This window comes from Palaemon carinicauda, chromosome 7 (assembly GCF_036898095.1).
Source record: "Palaemon carinicauda isolate YSFRI2023 chromosome 7, ASM3689809v2, whole genome shotgun sequence".
Taxonomy (NCBI): Eukaryota; Metazoa; Arthropoda; class Malacostraca; order Decapoda; family Palaemonidae; genus Palaemon; species Palaemon carinicauda.
Genome location: NC_090731.1, coordinates 4,965,512 through 4,985,490, shown reverse-complemented (window position 1 = coordinate 4,985,490; position 19,979 = coordinate 4,965,512). Strand labels below are relative to the sequence as shown.

Below are 19,979 nucleotides of genomic sequence, written 5' to 3'. Positions count from 1 at the left end.
ATTTCGATAAATTTGGATCATCCTCATAGAAGAATGTGGATTTCGATAAATTTGGATTATCCTCATAGAAGAAGATGGATTTCGATAAATTTGGATCATCCTCATTGAAGAAGATGGATTTCGATAAATTTGGTTTATCCTCGTAGAAGAAGAGGGCTTTCAATAAATTTGGATCATCCTCATAGAAGAAGAGGGCTTTCATTAAATTTGGATCATCCTCATAGAAGAAGAGGGCTTTCAATAAATTTGGATCATCCTCATAGAAGAAGAGGGCTTTTTAATAAATTTGGATCATCCTCATAGAAGAATGTGGATTTAGATAATTTTGGATTATCCTTATAGAAGAAGATAGATTTCGATAAATTTGGATCATCCTCATAGAAGAAGGTGGATTTCGATAAATTTGGATCATCCTCATAGAAGAAGGTGGATTTCGATAAATTTGGATTATCCTCATAGAAGAAGATGGATTTCGATAAATTTGGATCCTCCTCTTAGAAGAAGATAGATTTCGATAAATTTGGATCATCCTCATAGAAGAAGATGGATTTCGATAAATTTGGATCATCCTCATAGAAGAATGTGGATTTCGATAAATTTGGATTATCCTTATAGAAGAAGATAGATTTCGATAAATTTGGATCATCCTCATAGAAGAAGATGGATTTCGATAAATTTGGATCATCCTCATAGAAGAATGTGGATTTCGATAAATTTGGATTATCCTTATAGAAGAAGATAGATTTCGATAAATTTGGATCATCCTCATAGAAGAAGATGGATTTCGATAAATTTGGATCATCCTCATAGAAGAATGTGGATTTCGATAAATTTGGATCATCCTCATAGAAGAAGGTGGATTTTGATAAATTTGGATCAACCTCATAGAAGAAGATGGATTTCGATAAATTTGGATCATCCTCATAGAAGAAGGTGGATTTCGATAAATTTGGATTATCCTTATAGAAGAAGATAGATTTCGATAAATTTGGATTATCCTTATAGAAGAAGATAGATTTCGATAAATTTGGATCATCCTCATAGAAGAATGTGGATTTCGATAAATTTAGATCATCCTCATAGAAGAAGATAGATTTCGATAAATTTGGATCATCCTCATAGAAGAAGGTGGATTTTGATAAATTTGGATCATCCTCATAGAAGAAGGTGGATTTTGATAAATTTGGATCATCCTCATAGAAGAAGGTGGATTTTGATAAATTTGGATCATCCTCATAGAAGAATGTGGATTTCGATAAATTTGGATTATCCTTATAGAAGAAGATAGATTTCGATAAATTTGGATTATCCTTATAGAAGAAGATAGATTTCGATAAATTTGGATCATCCTCATAGAAGAATGTGGATTTCGATAAATTTAGATCATCCTCATAGAAGAAGATAGTTTTCGATAAATTTGGATCATCCTCATAGAAGAAGGTGGATTTTGATAAATTTGGATCATCCTCATAGAAGAAGATAGATTTCGATAAATTTGGATCATCCTCATAGAAGAATGTGGATTTCGATAAATTTGGATTATCCTTATAGAAGAAGATAGATTTCGATAAATTTGGATCATCCTCATAGAAGAATGTGGATTTCGATAAATTTGGATCATCCTCATAGAAGAAGGTGGATTTCGATAAATTTGGATCATCCTCATAGAAGAAGATAGATTTCGATAAATTTGGATCATCCTCATAGAAGAAGGTGGATTTTGATAAATTTGGATCAACCTCATAGAAGAAGATGGATTTCGATAAATTTGGATCATCCTCATAGAAGAAGGTGGATTTCGATAAATTTGGATCATCCTCATAGAAGAAGATGGATTTCGATAAATTTGGATCATCCTCATAGAAGAATGTGGATTTCGATAAATTTGGATCATCCTTATAGAAGAAGATAGATTTCGATAAATTTGGATCATCCTCATAGAAGAATGTGGATTTCGATAAATTTGGATCATCCTCATAGAAGAAGGTGGATTTCGATAAATTTGGATCATCCTCATAGAAGAATGTGGATTTCGATAAATTTGGATCATCCTCATAGAAGAAGGTGGATTTCGATAAATTTGGATCATCCTCATAGAAGAAGGTGGATTTCGATAAATTTGGATCATCCTCATAGAAGAAGATGGATTTCGATAAATTTGGATCATCCTCATAGAAGAATGTGGATTTCGATAAATTTGGATTATCCTTATAGAAGAAGATAGATTTCGATAAATTTGGATCATCCTCATAGAAGAAGGTGGATTTCGATAAATTTGGATCATCCTCATAGAAGAAGGTGGATTTCGATAAATTTGGATTATCCTTATAGAAGAAGATAGATTTCGATAAATTTGGATCATCCTCATAGAAGAAGATGGATTTCGATAAATTTGGATCATCTTCATAGAAGAAGGTGGATTTCGATAAATTTAGATCATCCTCATAGAAGAAGATAGATTTCGATAAATTTGGATCATCCTCATAGAAGAAGGTGGATTTTGATAAATTTGGATCAACCTCATAGAAGAAGATGGATTTCGATAAATTTGGATCATCCTCATAGAAGAAGGTGGATTTCGATAAATTTAGATCATCCTCATAGAAGAAGATAGATTTTGATAAATTTGGATCATCCTCATAGAAGAAGGTGGATTTTGATAAATTTGGATCAACCTCATAGAAGAAGATGGATTTCGATAAATTTGGATCATCCTCATAGAAGAAGATAGATTTCGATAAATTTAGATCATCCTCATAGAAGAAGATAGATTTCGATAAATTTGGATCATCCTCATAGAAGAAGATAGATTTCGATAAATTTAGATCATCCTCATAGAAGAAGACTCACGTTTTCTAGTCCATATCGTTCGTGGATATGTCAGAGATCCAAGAATCACTCTGATATCCCCTATATATTGTACAGCAATTCTAAAGGACCATTTTATCTGTTCTGTCGTAATTGAGACCACTTTTGTATCTGCTGCATTGATTGGCATCCTGTCTTTGATACCAATCCAATTACTTTACTACGCTGTGCTCTATTACAACTTTTCTGCGAGGAGGTCCATCTGTTTTTTTTTTTTTTTTTTTTTTTTTTTGTCATCATGGATTTTGTAATTCCAAAAAGATCTTCTTTTAGCAATTTTAGCGTTTCAGAAGATGTAAGTATAGCTTTTGGTTCCTCCAACACATGGGGTTAAATGTTTGAGCAGATGTGAATATACCAACAATCATTATAATTCTGCTTCATAGTCTCGTTCCTTATATCAGATTCTATGTTTTCCTTTTAGCATTTCCATACCAATAACATAACAGGAGTTTGCTGGCCTATGTAGTAACGTCCCTGGCTGGTGATTGCAAAACTAGGGTTTGAGTTCTTATCAAACTTGTTAGTTTCTTCGGTTGCTGCAGTCTCACCATCCTCGTGAGCTAGGGAGGGGTAGGGTTTTGGGGAGCCTATAGGTCTATCTGCTGAGTTATTAGACGCCATTGCCTGGCCCTCCTTGGTCCTAGCTTGCGTGGAGAGGGGACTTGGGCACTGATCATAGGTATATATGATCAATCTTCAGGGCATTGACCTACTTGATAGGGAAATATCACTTTCCCTTGCTTCAAATACTGATTTATCAAAATAAAAATTGTAATTAAAGAAAGAAAACGAGAAAAGGCTAAATAATTCAACAACCTACTTTTTCGAAATTTACTCCGATAAGCTTTTTACACTACAATATAATATATAATATATAATATATAATATATAATATATAATATATAATATATAATATATAATATATCACGTCAGTTGTATGAAGTTTTACATCACATGCCACGTCACGTCTCTAATCTTTGTCAACACAAATCTACACATAAAGCATGAGCTCAACCCCACCTTGGTATTAGGGGAAAAATAAGAAAATAAAACATTAAAAGAAGTCTCAGTGTCCAACTGGGTTATAATCCTTGTAGATTATAAAGTTTCGTCATATATTCTACCCGTGATATCGAGGATTGAAGTTTGTGTTACGTTGTCCCCGAGAGAAAGAATCAGTTTTCGCAAGTCTGGTAACAAAGAGGTTTTGTTGTCTCTCTCTCTTTCTTTCTAAATTTATTTCAAGTCTTTTACGGCTGCGGTGGCCGATGTGGTAACGTCCTTGACTGGTGAACGCCAGACTGGGGTTCGAGTCCCCCTCAAACTCGTTAGTTCTTTTGGTCGCTGCAACCTCCCTGGCCGATGCGTTAAAGTCCCTGACTGGGGATTGCCAGATTGGGGTTCGAGTCCCGTTCAAACTCATTAGTTCCTTTTGGTCGCAGCAACCTCACCATCCTTGTGAGTTAAGGATGTGGGTTTTAAGGAGCCTATATGTCTATCTGATGAGTCATCGGCAGCCATTGCCCGGCCCTCCTTGGTCCTAGCTTGGATGGAGAGGGGGCTTGGGCGCTGATCACATGTTTATATGGTCAGTCTCTAGGGCATTGTCCTGCTCGATAGGGCAATGTCACTGTCCCTTGCCTCTGTCATTCATGAGCGGCATTTAAACCATTATCGCTAGACACGTGAAAAACAATCTACAAAAATTTATAAAGTTATTATTATTATTATCACTAGCCAAGCTACAACCCTAGTTGTAAAAGCAAGATGCTATAAGCCCAAGGGCTCCAACAGGGAAAAATAGGACAGTGAGGAAAGGAAATAAGGAAATAGAAAAATGATGAGAATAAATTAACAATATATCATTCTAAAAACAGTAACAACGTCAAAAACAGATATGTCCTATATAAACTATTAACAACGTCAAAAACAGATATGTCATATATAAACTATAAAAAGACTCATGTCAGCCTGGTCAAATGTACTGTAATTGAAGACAAACTTGCCCGAGGCTGGATATAATGAAAAAAAATCTTGATTTCGAAAACTAAAATGATATTCAATAATCTCGAGAGATTACGTAATAAACATCAATGGAGGATTCAAGCATATTATAACATGGGACCTTAGATTTCCTTGAAGTAGACAGAAGTATTAAAACGTTCTAAACTATAGTCAATTCTTTTTAGTGAGGCAGATTTGCACTGACTTGCAGGGGTGCCCTTTTTAGCTCGGAAAAGTTTCCTGCTCACTGATTGGTTGGAGAATATAATTCTAACCAATCAGAGAGCATGAAACTTTTCCGAGCTAAAAGGGCACCGCTGCGAGTCAGTGCAAATACGCCTCATTAAAAAAATGAAGTATAGTTATTTCCCTGTCAAATATGTTTAATTCAATTATTCCTAACCTGTATGACACCTATTTGTCAAACGTCTTAGTGTAGGGGATTTAAAAATACGATCTCTTTTGGGGTGCAGGGATGAGGAAGGTAATAGTACAATTCCCAAGTTAAATATGGCTTTTGGGACTCATTCTTTATGTTAATATTCTCTAAATGGAATTCTCTAATATATTTTATTTTAATATAGCCCCATTGCTTTTTCAGCAATTATGGTGGCAGTGCAAATGGGTTATTATATAAATGCGTGTATGTTTCTCTGTTGTACAAAGTACCCCTTTACTTAGCTTTAGTCATGCGAATTTGCAATAATAATAGAAATAAGTGTCAATATCCCTTCAGGACAGGAACACACCGGTACCCTTAAAGCTTTATTGGGAGCTACTATCTATAACCACATATTTATATTGAATTTGTATAGTCAATTTTTTTTAACGAGGCAGATTTGCACCGACTCAGCGGTCCCCTTTTAGCTCGGAAAAGTTTCCTGATCGCTGATTGGTCAGACACCGACTCGCAGCGGTGTCCTTTTAGCTCGGAAAAGTTTCATGATCGCTGATTGGTTGGACAAGATAATTCTAACCAATCAGCGATCAGGAAACTTTTCCGAGCTAAAGGGGTACCGCTGCGAGTCGGTGCAAATCTGCCTCGCTTAAAAAAATTGACTATAGTTATGTAACGTTTTGCAACGACATATAGAAACAATGTAAGATACACAAGATTGTGGTGACCTATGTGGTAGCGTCCCTGAGTGGTGGACGCCAGACTGGGGTTCGAGTTCCGCTCAAACTAGTTAGTTCCTTTGGTCGGTACAACCTCACCATCCTTGTGAGCTAATTAAGGGGTGTTTGGGGGAGCCTATAGGTCTATCTACTGAGTCATCAGCAGATATTGCCTGGTCCTCCTTGGTCCTAGCTTGGGTGGAAAGGGGTCTTGGGCGCTGATTATATGTATATATGGTCAGTCTCTAGAGCATTATCCTGCTCGATAGGGCAATGTCACTCTCCCTTACCTCTGCCATTCATGAGCGGCCTTTAAACCTTTAAACTTGCTAATATTAGCAATTCGAATACATTTCGGTCATAATTCACATCTATGTTTCTATGTAACTAAGTAATTAGCTGGGAGAGATCTTTATTATTATTTATTTATTTATTATTATTATTATTATTGTTATTATTATTATTACTATTGTCAGGCTGGGAGGAACGTAGAGAGGAGAGGTCCCCCCCCCCTTTTTTTTTTTGTTTCATTTGTTGATGTCGGCTACCCCCCAAAATTGGGGGAAGTGCCTTAGTATATGTATGTATGTATTATTATTATTAGCTAAGCTGAAACCCTAGTTGGAAAAGCAAGATGCTATAAGCCCAAGGGCTCCAACGGGGAAAAATAGCCCAGTGAGGAAAGGAAATAAGGAAATAAATAAAAGATATAAGAAGTAATGAAAATTAAAATACAATATTTAAAAAAAAAAACATTAATTGTACTGCCCAATCCCTCGGTTGTGCAATTTGGCCCCCTCTTTATTTTTTTTTTTCCTCTTCTGATTAATTCCTTGTATTTTAGGGACTCAAATCTCATTCGTAGTGGAGAACCGTCATATTTCAACTTAATTACTCCGATGCTGTTGTAAAATTCCATTACGTTACTTTGGTTTTGAGGAGATTACATTTCCGGAATTCGTATTATATTCTGTAGGGTGATATTTAGTTCATTTGTCTATTTGCGATATGGTGGGAACAGACACGTGAGGTTGCTGGTTTTATTCAATTTGTGATAATAATAATAATAATAATGATAATATTAATAATAATAATAATAATAATGATAACTTAACGCGTTAAGTAATAATAATAATAATAATAATAATAATAATAATAATAATAATAATAAAACATATACGCTTTCCGGTACTAATATAAAAAAAAGTGAAAAAATGGACACACTTTTGAAAAAAAGGAACGTAATTTTAATCGGAAATTCTCCGTAAAATTATACTGTTCTCACCCGTATTTCAGTAAAATACAGAAGACCGTAATTTTTACCATATTTTATTATTATCTTTTACGGGTTTGTGACAGTAATATCACCCCTTACCGTCAATATATCCGTTTTTAAAACGGCAAATGCCAGGAAACATATATTCCATGATTTTTTTTACCGTTTTTTCCTCAAATTTTTTACAGTGCAGTGATGAGAGAATATGATTGATACCACTGTTAATTAGTCGTCACAGCTTTGGCCACAGCAGGGCGGAAATGAAATTCTCATTTTCCTCTGGGATTTAATTCATTTTGTCTTTTCAAACACAGCCATCCTGCCGTTATCAACGTTCACTTATTATTATTAATGCTATTGTTAGCCATCCTGCCATCATCAACGTCCCCTTATTATTGTTATTTTCATTGTTATTACAATTTTCTCTATAATGGTTTCGTTTTTGGCTGCCACTGATGGCTGTTATTATTCTAAATTGGTATCATTGGGCTGCAAAGGTTTTTATGTTGAACGGGATGACATAAGTCTTTTTATAGTTTATACAGTATATGTTTTGTATATGGCATATCTGTTTTGATGTTGTTACTATTGTTGAAATATTTTGTTGTTAATTTTTTCTCATAACGTTTATTCATTTCCTTATTTCCTTTCCTCACTGGGCTATTTTTCCTTCTTGGAGCTCCTGTGCTTATAGCATCTTGCTTTTTCCAACTAGGGTTGTAGCTTAGCTAATGATAATAATAATAATAATAATAATAATAATAATAATAATAATAATAATAATAATAATAAAATGTTTTAGATGTGCTTTGAATTGAATTTATTTTAAATTTATGAGATAAATTCTTGTTAATAGAACTTTCTCTTCAGAAGTCGAATTTAAAAATTTTGCATTTTAGTAAACTGTATTTTTCATTATACTTGAATATAATCTTAATTCATTGCTTTGAAAATAAGACTTTAATTTCTTTGAAAACTCAAAGAATAGCAAAAAATTAACAATAATTTCTTGGTAAATTCTTGAAGATTCATCGAAACTAAGTCAAAGAAATTTATATTAGAAATTATTTGTCCATTTATATCATAATCACTTAAAAAGATCTCTCATCAACATGTGGTGGCCTGTTGGTAACGTCCTTGCCTGGCGATCGCCAGACTGGGGTTCGAGTCCCGCCCAAACTTCTCAGTTCCTCTGGTCGCTGCAACCTCACCCTCCTTGTGAGCTAAGGATGGGGGAGGGGTTAGGGGAGCCTATAGGTGTACTTGCTGAGTCATCAGCAGCCTTTGCCTGGCCCTCCTTGGTCTTAGCTTGGGTAGAGGGGAGGCTTGGGGCTGAACATATGTAATATGATCAGAGCATGACATATTAACACTTAAATATTTTCAGTAAAAAAAAAAAAAAAAAAAAAAAAAAAAAAAAAAAATATGGTAAAAATCCTGGAATAAATATTTCCAGGCATTTGAGTTTTAAAAATGGATATATTGACGTAATGGAGTGATATTACGGTCAGTAAACCGTAAAATATAATTAAAAAGTAAGGTAAAAATTACTGTCGCCTGTATTACTGAAATACGGCTGAGAACAGGATATTTTTACGGAGAATTTTCGATTGAAATTAAGTTTTTTTTACAGTACAGTCATATCTTCCTCGGTCCTGTACATCTGGTTCTCTAGACTGATATGTGTATCTATTTATCCAATTCGATTTATGGCCATCGTCTTTATGTTTCAGTCTTTAGTTATGTTAAAGAAAAAAAAAACGTGTTTTTTTTTTAACCAAAAGTCTTATAATACTGAAATCAAACTATTAAACATGAAAGCATATAAGTTTTTCCATTAATCCATTCTAGGCTACATTTAAAACGCAAACCAGATGTAATTCCAATCTGTCCCTTGATTAATTTATGTATAAAACGTGAATTATTTTGAGATCTTTTTGAAAATCTTTACAGGGAATCCATACACTTAAAACATCTACATTTATTATTATTATTATTATTATTATTATTATTATTATTATTATTATTATTATTATTATTATTATTATTATTATTGTTGTTATTATTATTATTATTATTATTATTATTATTATTATTATTATTATTATTATTATTATTATTATTTCTATACTTACATCAGATAGTCGACATCGCATTCCCGGTCTAAGATTTAAAGATTACTAGTTAAATTTTAAGTTTAGATTTAATAAACAGTTCATAAAACAGTGAACTAACAATTTGATTTGTCAACTCTCGAACTGACTGTCATTTAAAAGTTGGTGTTCAAACGCTGTTTTAAGCAATCTAATTTTGATACCAAAAATTACGAAGTGTAAATTTGAATTTGTACCTGGTTTTATTTTCGTATAAAGCGACTAACAAAAAAAAGAAATAATAAAAATAATATTCTAATAGATTTGCACCTGGTTTTACCTTCGTATATAACAACGAACAAAAAAAATAGTAAAAATAATATTCTAATAAATTTGCATATGGTATTACCTTCGTATATAACCACGAAAAAAATAGTAAAAATAATATTCTAATAAATTTGTACCTGGTTTTATCATCGTATATAACCACGAACAAATAAAAAAAATAGTAAAAATAATATTCTAATAAATTTGTACCTGGTTTTATCATCGTATATAACCACGAACAAATAAAAAAAATAGTAAAAATAATATTCTAATAAATTTGTACCTGGTTTTATCATCGTATATAACCACGAACAAATAAAAAAAATAGTAAAAATAATATTCTAATAAATTTGTACCTGGTTTTATCATCGTATATAACCACGAACAAATAAAAAAAAAATTGTAAAAATAATATTCTAATGAATTTGTACCTGATTTCATCTTCGTATATAACCACGAACAAATAAAAAAAAAATAGTAAAAATAATATTCTAATGAATTTGTACCTGATTTCATCTTCGTATATAACAACTAACAAAGAAAAATAGTAAAAATAATATTCTAATGAATTTGTACCTGATTTCATCTTCGTATATAACAACTAACAAAGAAAAATAGTAAAAATAATATTCTAATGAATTTGTACCTGATTTCATCTTCGTATATAGCAACGAACAAAGAAAAATAGTAAAAATAAAATTCTAATAAATTTGTACCTGGTTTTATCATCGTATATAACCACGAACAAATAAAAAAAAATAGTAAAAATAATATTCTAATAAATTTGTACCTGGTTTCATCTTCGTATATAACAACTAACAAAGAAAAAAGTAAAAATAATATTCTAAAACGTAATCGAAAGAAAATTAGAGAAGAAAATCGTATGGCCTTTATCACTACGAAAAGACGCGTGACTAATACGCGACCCTGATTGGTTGATATGTTTACATCTTTTATCTTACTAATCTCCCTTTTCCAATTCTCTCTTTGGCCTCAATATGCCTATTATCTCTCTCTCTCTCTCTCTCTCTCTCTCTCTCTCTCTCTCTCTCTCTCTCTCTCTCTCTCTCTCTCTCTCTCTCTCTCTCATTACTTATTTTCATCAGGTATATCTATCTCTAATCCTCTAACAGTATATTTCACTCTAAATCTTTTTTCTCTTCTGGCTACCTTTTAGCTCTCTCTCTCTCTCTCTCTCTCTCTCTCTCTCTCTCTCTCTCTCTCTCTCTCATTACTTTTTTTCATCAGGTATATCTCTCTCTAATCCTCTAACAGTATGCTAACTGCATATTTCACTCCAAATCTTTTTTCTCTTCTGGCTACCATTTAGCTCTCTCTCTCTCTCTCTCTCTCTCTCTCTCTCTCTCTCTCTCTCTCTCTCTCTCTCCGTCCGTGATAAATCCTTTTGTAATCTAGTCTCTGCTGACCCCTCCTTTTTCTCCCATTCCAAACCAAACCACAAAGGGGGCGTATCATATCTCGCTTCTTCATCGTTTTAGTCTCCCCCCTTACCAGGTCCCCCTCCCTCTTGCCTCCAGTTAACGCCTTCCATTCCCTTCCAGTATAAACGTATACATCCCCAGGAGGAAGCCTAAGGGAAGAAGGCCTAATGTAGGCGGCAGCTGCGTCCAAATTCACGCCCTAACCGCTGTCGAAACTTTCCCAATCGCGAATAAATCGGGAATCGAGAGGAGGAGAGAAAGGGCGTGAATGCGCGTAAACGGGGGGGGGGGGGAAAGGGGGGGGGGGTAGGATAGAAGTGAGGCATGGAAAGATGAAAGACAAAAGAGACGGTGCACTAACGCTTATTATCATTTCGTGTAACGACGTTTGCGGTCGGTAAAGCAAGATGATAAATGAATCTTAAATGCACACACGGATGATTGAAAGACGTCACGCTGTATTATTATTATTATTATTGTTATTATTATTATTATTATGATTATTATTATTATTATTATTGTTATTATTTGCTAAGCTACAACCCTAGTTGGAAAAGCAGGATGCTATAAGCCATAGGGTTCCAACAGGGAAAATAGTCCAGTGAGGAAAGGAAACAAGGAAAAATAAAATATTCTAAGAACAACAACATTAATAAAATAAATATCTCCTATCTAAGCTATTAAAACTTTAACAAAACAAGAGGAAGTTAAATAAGATAGAACAATGGGCTCAAGTGTACCCTCAAGCAAGAAAACTCTACCCGACAACAGTGGAAGACCATGGTACAGAGGCTATGGTACTACCCAAGACTAGAGAACAATGGTTTGATTTTGGAGTGTCCTTCTCCTAGAAGAGCAGCTTACTATAGCTAAAATCTCTCTCCCACCCTTAACAAGAGGAAAGTAACCACTGAACAATTAGAGTGCAGTATTTAACCCCTTTAGTGAAGAAGAATTATTTGGTAATCTCAGTGTTGTCAGTGTATGAGGACAGAGGAGAATCTGTAAAGAATAGGCCAGACTATTCAGTGTATGTGTTGGCAAAGGGAAAATGAACCGTAACCAGAGAGAAGGATCCAATGTAGTACTGTGCGGCCAGTCAAAGGACCCCATAACTTTCTAGCGGTAGTATCTCAACGGGGTGGATGAGGCCTGGACAACCTACTACCTCTGGAGGTTATCCCCTGTCTGACGAATTTTTTTTTTTTCTACTATTTAGGGAGACCCATTTCTTTCTGGTAAGGGAGAAGCTGCAGGCCATGTCTTCACTAGGGCTAGGGCGGACGTTGTTAGTGGCCTGACTTTCACTCATTCTCCAATTAAGTAGTCTGTATTTTGAAAGGTCTGAAGTCTCTAGCTCTTTTGTTATTTCAGGCATCTTGTTTTGCGATGGTTTTAGATTAGGGTTCTTGAGATTAATTGCTTGTTTGGTTTTGGTCCTTTCCATAAGGGTTGTGGTGGCCGATATGGTAACGTCCCTGACTGGTGAACGCTAGACTGGGGTTCGAATCCCGCTCAAAATCGTTAGTTCCTTTGGTCGCTACAACCTCACTATCCTTGTGAGCTAAGGATGGGGGGGGGGGTTGTTGGAGCCTATAATTCTATCTGCTGAGTCATCAGCAGCCATTGCCTGGCCCTCCCTGGTCCCAGCTTGGATGGAGAGGTGGCTTGGGCGCTGATCATATGGTATATATTGTCAATCTCTAGGGCATTTTCCTGCTTGATAGGGCAATAACACTGTCCCTTGCCTCCGCCATTCATGAATGGCCTTTAAACCTTCATGTTATCTCGATGGATGTCAGGTAATGCAATGCTGGCTAGTCTATACAAAGCTATTAGAGGTGTTGCTTTCAGTGTAACAGTGATTAGTTAACGGGCTTCATTTGGCTCAAAATCCGCTCTACATGGCTTGATCTTTCCCACGCAAAAGCACAATGCTCTGCAGTGGAGTAACTTAGTGCTAAGGCTGTTTGTTTTATAGATTTTCCATTAGCTCCCCACTTGGTGGATGCTGTTTTGCTAAGGCAATTTTTTCTGGTGGCCGCTTTTTCCTTGAGCTTGTTGACATGCTACCTGAAAGTCAGTGTTCTATCAAGAGTGACATTAAGATAGACTGGATGTAAATGGTTTTCCAGTTCTTAATTTTCCAATTTTAATTTCAGTTTTATGTATGCCTGATGGTTGTTCAAATGGATTGGCCATACTTGGGTTTTCACGTGATTTGCCTTAAGATGCCATTTTTGTAATAGTCTGTGAGAGAGATGATGATGCCTTTGTCAGTCATCCTTCGATGGTTTTAAAGGACCGTGAGTGCGCTGCAATGCAGAGATCGTCTGCATATATAAACCTCCGAATGTCCTGGAGTTGTGATAGGCCATTTGTGTAGAACTGTAGATATTGAATAGTAATGGGGCTAGTATGGAGCCCTGTGGGAGACCATTTGTCTGATTCTTCCAGCTACTGTTCCTGCCATCCATTTCCACATAGAAAGATCTATTTTCTGAGAGGGATCTCCCATGATGCGTACAATGGCGGAGTTTTTGGTTATTGGGGCTGCCTTGAAGAGAAGAGTTCTGTCGTTGACTGTGTCATAGGCAGCTCTGAGGTCGACAAACGTAGCACCTGTAATTTGCTTGTTATTCTCGAATCCATCCTCTATAAATTGAGTTAGATTCAAGACCTGACTGCAGCATGATCGTCCAGGTCAAAAGCCTGCTTGGTCTGGTCTGAGGTTAGGCGGGAAATTATAATGCTTTCATAGAGTTTGTAAGCTCTTAGCTGAGTTTGGATCTTTGCCAGGCTTGAGGAGAGCCACAACTTTTGTTGCGTTTCTCCATATCCTTGGAATTCGGTATGTTAATGCAAATTTATTGAAAAATGCAAGATAGGTACACAGACCCGCATATATATATATATATATATATATATATATATATATATATATATATATATATATATATATATATATATATATATATATGTGTGTGTGTGTGTGTGTGTGTGTGTGTTAAATGAAAATTTGAGAATAAGCTTCCTCAATTAGCTTTGCCTCTAAAGGTTACCTTTTCATTTCAAGTTTTCAGTAAAAAAAAAAAAATGGTCGTGTTTGGTGCAATTTCAAAATAATTCCATCTATGTAAAGTTGGCTTCATTAATTCCGGCACATTTCACGGGAATTTAAGGCGACCTCAGTGTACCATGATTAATGGAGCCAACTGTACATCACCACATTATCGAAAATATGTCAAGTTTTCTCGGAACGAGCCTCAAAATTAAGAGACTATTAAAAAGGAGAAAATAGACGGAAATAGTTTTACCTTGAAGTTCAATCTTTATCAGAAATTGATCTCTGGTTGTTGTGGCCTGATTGGTAACGTCTCTGCCTGGTGATCGCCAGTCGGGGGTTCGAGTCCCGCTCAAACTCGTTAGTGCCATTGGTGTCTTTAACCTTACCATCCTTGTAGGCTAAGGTTGGTGGGTTTGGGGGAGCCTATAGGTCTATCTGCTGAGTCATCAGCAGCCACTGCTTGGCCCTCTCTGGTCCTAGCTTGGGTGGAGAGGAGGCTTGGGCGCTGATCATATACTATATGGTCAGTCTCTAAGGCATTGTCCTGCTTGCTATGGCAATGTCACTGTCCCTTGCCACTGCTTGGCCCTCTCTTGTCCTAGCTTGGGTGGAGAGGAGGCTTGGGCGCTGATCATATACTATATGGTCAGTCTCTAAGGCATTGTCCTGCTTGCTATGGCAATGTCACTGTCCCTTGCCACTGCTTGGCCCTCTCTTGTCCTAGCTTGGGTGGAGAGGAGGCTTGGGCGCTGATCATATACTATATGGTCAGTCTCTAAGGCATTGTCCTGCTTGCTATGGCAATGTCACTGTCCCTTGCCACTGCTTGGCCCTCTCTTGTCCTAGCTTGGGTGGAGAGGAGGCTTGGGCGCTGATCATATACTATATGGTCAGTCTCTAAGGCATTGTCCTGCTTGCTATGGCAATGTCACTGTCCCTTGCCACTGCTTGGCCCTCTCTTGTCCTAGCTTGGGTGGAGAGGAGGCTTGGGCGCTGATCATATACTATATGGTCAGTCTCTAAGGCATTGTCCTGCTTGCTATGGCAATGTCACTGTCCCTTGCCACTGCTTGGCCCTCTCTTGTCCTAGCTTGGGTGGAGAGGAGGCTTGGGCGCTGATCATATACTATATGGTCAGTCTCTAAGGCATTGTCCTGCTTGCTATGGCAATGTCACTGTCCCTTGCCACTGCTTGGCCCTCTCTTGTCCTAGCTTGGGTGGAGAGGAGGCTTGGGCGCTGATCATATACTATATGGTCAGTCTCTAAGGCATTGTCCTGCTTGCTATGGCAATGTCACTGTCCCTTGCCACTGCTTGGCCCTCTCTTGTCCTAGCTTGGGTGGAGAGGAGGCTTGGGCGCTGATCATATACTATATGGTCAGTCTCTAAGGCATTGTCCTGCTTGCTATGGCAATGTCACTGTCCCTTGCCACTGCTTGGCCCTCTCTTGTCCTAGCTTGGGTGGAGAGGAGGCTTGGGCGCTGATCATATACTATATGGTCAGTCTCTAAGGCATTGTCCTGCTTGCTATGGCAATGTCACTGTCCCTTGCCACTGCTTGGCCCTCTCTTGTCCTAGCTTGGGTGGAGAGGAGGCTTGGGCGCTGATCATATACTATATGGTCAGTCTCTAGGGCACTGTCCTGCTTGCTATGGCAATGTCACTGTCCCTTGCCTCTGCCATTCATAAGCGACCTTTAAACCTTTAAGGAAATTATTATCATGGCAATTAATGCCATGATAATGTTCAAGAATAACCAAGATGAATGAGAGACGCATTATGATGACAAAGCAACCCGGTGAAGACATTACCAAGTTTCTTCGAAGTTTGCGTGGATGAGACCCGTGGGAGACATCATGTCTTCGTTAAGAGGCTTCACTATTTCCGTTGCGAAATTTGCATTAAAAATGGTAAATGCCTGGCAACAATTATTCCAGGATTTTTACAGTTTTAAAAAGGCATATATTGGCGTTTAGGAGTGATATTACGGTCACCAACCCGTAAAAGATAATAACAAAGTAAGGTAAAATTACGGTCGCCTGTATTTTACTGAAATACGGCTGAGAACAGATGGAACATTACAGATATACAGATTTTGGAAGATGGAACATCATGGATTTTGGAAGATGGACCATCACAGATTTACAGATTTTGGAAGATGGAACATTACAGATTTTGGAAGACGGAGAGAGATGGCTGAAATAGAATTTCTCAAGAAAAGGATACGTCGTTATTGTCTTTTATGAGAATTCATAATGATTGTTAGTTTCGGGAAGAAAAAATGCTATTTCCTTGTAATTAAAGCTTTTATCGGGATATGTATTTCATAGAGACCTTCATATTACCATACGGAATATAGTTTTGCTGGTTTACATAAATTTACGAGTTGAATTTAAATGTAAAATTATACTTAAATGTTCTCTTGAAGATGAAGGACTCACACTATGAACAAAGCTTTATAATTTATATACTCATCTAATAAGACAATTTTGTCGAATTCTCAAATGTGAAGTTAATTTGCTAGTCAAGAGAAATTCGAAATCTATAGTTTTTCTCTCTTGTAAACAATAAAAGTTCACTTTGTAATCACTGCACTTTTATGGAATACAATTTGTAGTGCTAGTCCGGTTTCTACAGTCAACAAAGAAGTTGGAAAAAGAACAATTAGGTTTTAGAACCATAATATGTGATGTAAGACAGAAGGAACTAATTTAATTAACGAAATTATGGCCTCCGAAGAGATCAGTTTCCATGAGAATAAAGTTCTTGAAACATTGCCATAAATGTAGAAACTTTACCATCACTTTGTAAGTGTTGGCCATTTTTTAAAAGAAAGAAACACATCCCGACACATCTGTTTGTTTGGAGATTTCAGCCTACTCATGAACTTAAGACTGTCTTAAGAATCCACCGTAATAATTATAATAATAATAATAATGATAATAATAATAATAATAATAATAATAGTAATAATAATAATAATGATAATGATAATGATAATAATAATAATAACAACAACAATAATAATAATAATAATAATAATAATAATAATAGTAAAGATAATAATAATAATAATAATAATAAAAATGATAGTGATAATAAAAATAATGATAATGATACTAATAATAATAATAATAATAATAATAATAATAATAATAATAATAATAATAATAATAATAATAATAAGTTTTTAATGCTTGAAATTAACTTTTTTATTATATAAATTATCCCATTTGCAATTTATTTCACCTATAATTTAGGTACGTGTATGACTCATGTTTTTGTTAGTTGGTTTGACACGGATACGAGAGTGGGTTCAAGTATGATTTGGCAGACTTGGTTTCGTTCTGGTTTCTTTTTTTAGCTCAACACGAGAGGATGAAAATTCTGACCTTTTCATTCTCAGTAGGGCAGGGTATAGTGTTAATAATGTTTGTTTGTTTGCGTACATACTTATGCTTATGCATGCATGCAAAAGTACATATTCATTTACCTGATTTTTTAACAGTTTTTTTTGAAGTTATGATATAATTTAACATAAAATTATTTTAAGGTTTAATTGTCTCAAACTTACATCTGTAGGTTTATAGGTCTACCAATTCGCCATCCCTTGTTGCGGCACCTGATTCTCAACAATTTTCTTGAATTTGTGATATAATTTAACATAAGATTATTTTAGGGTTTAATTCTCTCAAACTTACATCTGCAGGTTTATAGGTCTACCAATTCACCATGCCTTGTTGTTCCACCTGATTCTTTACAATTTTCTTGAATTTGTTATATAATTTAACATAAGAATATTTTAAAGCTTTCATTCTCTCAAACTTACATCTGCAGATTTATAGGTCTACTAATCTACCAATTCACCATGCGTTGGGGCACCTGATTCTTAATAATTTTCTTGAATTTGTGATATAATTTAACATAAGATTATTTTAAGGTTTAATTCTCTCAAACTTACATCTGCAGGTCTATAGGTCTACCAATTCACCATGCGTTGGGGCACCTGATTCTTTACAATTTTCTTGAATTTGTGATATAATTTCACATTAGATTATTTTAAAGGTTTAATTCTCTCAAACTTACATCTACAGGTCTATAGGTCTACCAATTCACCATGCCTTGTTGTGCCACCTGATTTTTTACAATTTTCTTGAATTTGTGATATAATTCAACATGAAATTATTTCAAAGGTTTAATTCTCTCAAACTTACATCTGCAGGTGTATATGTCTACCAATTCACCATGCCTTGTTGTGCCACTTGATTTTTTACAATTTTCTCGAAGTTATGATATAATTTATCATTGGAATAATTTAAAGCTTTCATTCTCTCAAAGTTACATCTGCAGGTTTATAGGTCTACGACTCTACCAATTCGCCATGCCTTGTTGTGGCACCTGATTTTTTTAAATTTTCTTGAATTTGTTATATAATTTAACATAAGATTATTTTACGGTTTAATTCCTTCAAACTCACATTTGCAGGTTCTATAGGTCTACTGCTCCACCAATTCGCCATGCCTTGTTGCAACTCCTATTTTTTTACAATTTTCTTGAATTTGTGATATAATTTAACATAAGATTATTTCAAAGGTTCATTCTCTCAACCAATTCGCCATGTCTTGTTGCGGCTCCTGATTTTTTACAATTTTCTTGAATTTGTTATATAATTCAACATAAAATTATTTTAAAGGTTCATTCTCTCAACCTTACATCTCCAGGTCTATAGGTCAACCAATTCGCCATGTCTTGTTGCGGCAGATTTACTTCTGATCTTAAACGGGAGTTCAAGACGAGGAACTTCAAATTTGATCACCACGAACCACACTTGTTCCTGGCATCAGAGGTAAGACGCCTTATCCCTTTCACTGTCATTTGTTGACTTAATCAAAAGTGTGAAAAATTGAAGCATCTTATAAAATCACCCTAGCAGTACCAGCTGAACTCGGCTGAGTCCCTGGTTAGGCTGGAGGAACGTAGAGAGTAGAGGTCCCCTTTTTTGTTTTGTTTCTTGTTGATGTCGGCTACCCCCCAAAATTGGGGAAAGTGCCTTGGTATATGGATGGATAAAATCACCCAAACTATGGGTTGTTGTGGCCTGATTGGTAACGTCTCTGCCTGGTGTTTTCCGGACGGGGGTTCAAGTCCCACTCTGACTCGTTAGTGCCATTAGTGTCTGCAACCTTACCGTCCTTGTGAGCTAAGGTTGGGGGGTTTGGGGGAGCCTATAGGTTTGTCTGTTGAGTCATCAGCAGCCACTGCCTGGCCCTCCCTGGTTCTAGCTTGGGTGGAGAGGAGGCTCGGGCGCTGATCATATAATATATGGTCAGTCTCTAGGGCATTGTCCTGATTGCTAGTGCAATGTCACTGTCCCTTGCCTATGCCATTCATGAGCGACCTTTAAAACCTTTTAAACCTTTAAAGTAAGTATTTATTGGAAAGATCTTGACATATTTTCAATAAATATCAACAAGTCAAGATTTGGGCGGTTTTGAAAGATTATGCTTCATCAGCAGTTTTGTTGAATTCCCCGCTTGCAGTGAGAGGGTTAATGAAGGTTGAAGATACTTTAAAAATGTTACACTTTGGAATAACATTGATAAAGATAACTTTATTAATTTCCTACGTTTCATATATATCACTCACTCACTAAATCCCGTCCGGAATTCTCCGGGTTGGGTCCTGCATCTGATATATATATATATATATATATATATATATATATATATATATATATATATATATATATATATATATATATATATATATATATATATATATGA

General features: G+C 35.7%; 2 protein-coding genes across 2 annotated transcripts in view; one reads left to right on the top strand and one right to left on the bottom strand.

Annotated features, from left to right (window-relative positions):
- LOC137643771 (PGC-1 and ERR-induced regulator in muscle protein 1-like) overlaps positions 1-202 on the bottom strand; it is an 879-nt gene extending 677 nt beyond the window's left edge. Inside the window, exon 1 of the mRNA XM_068376460.1 lies at positions 158-202. Within this exon, the coding sequence (XP_068232561.1) occupies positions 158-202 (45 nt within the window). The remainder of the gene's footprint in view (positions 1-157) is intronic.
- The window catches only part of LOC137643820 (protein rolling stone-like), a 149,279-nt gene that overhangs the window by 116,511 nt on the left and 12,789 nt on the right, over positions 1-19,979 (top strand). The window contains 1 exon segment of the mRNA XM_068376516.1: positions 18,918-19,042. Coding sequence (XP_068232617.1) covers positions 18,941-19,042 — 102 coding nt within the window. The 5' untranslated portion in view covers positions 18,918-18,940.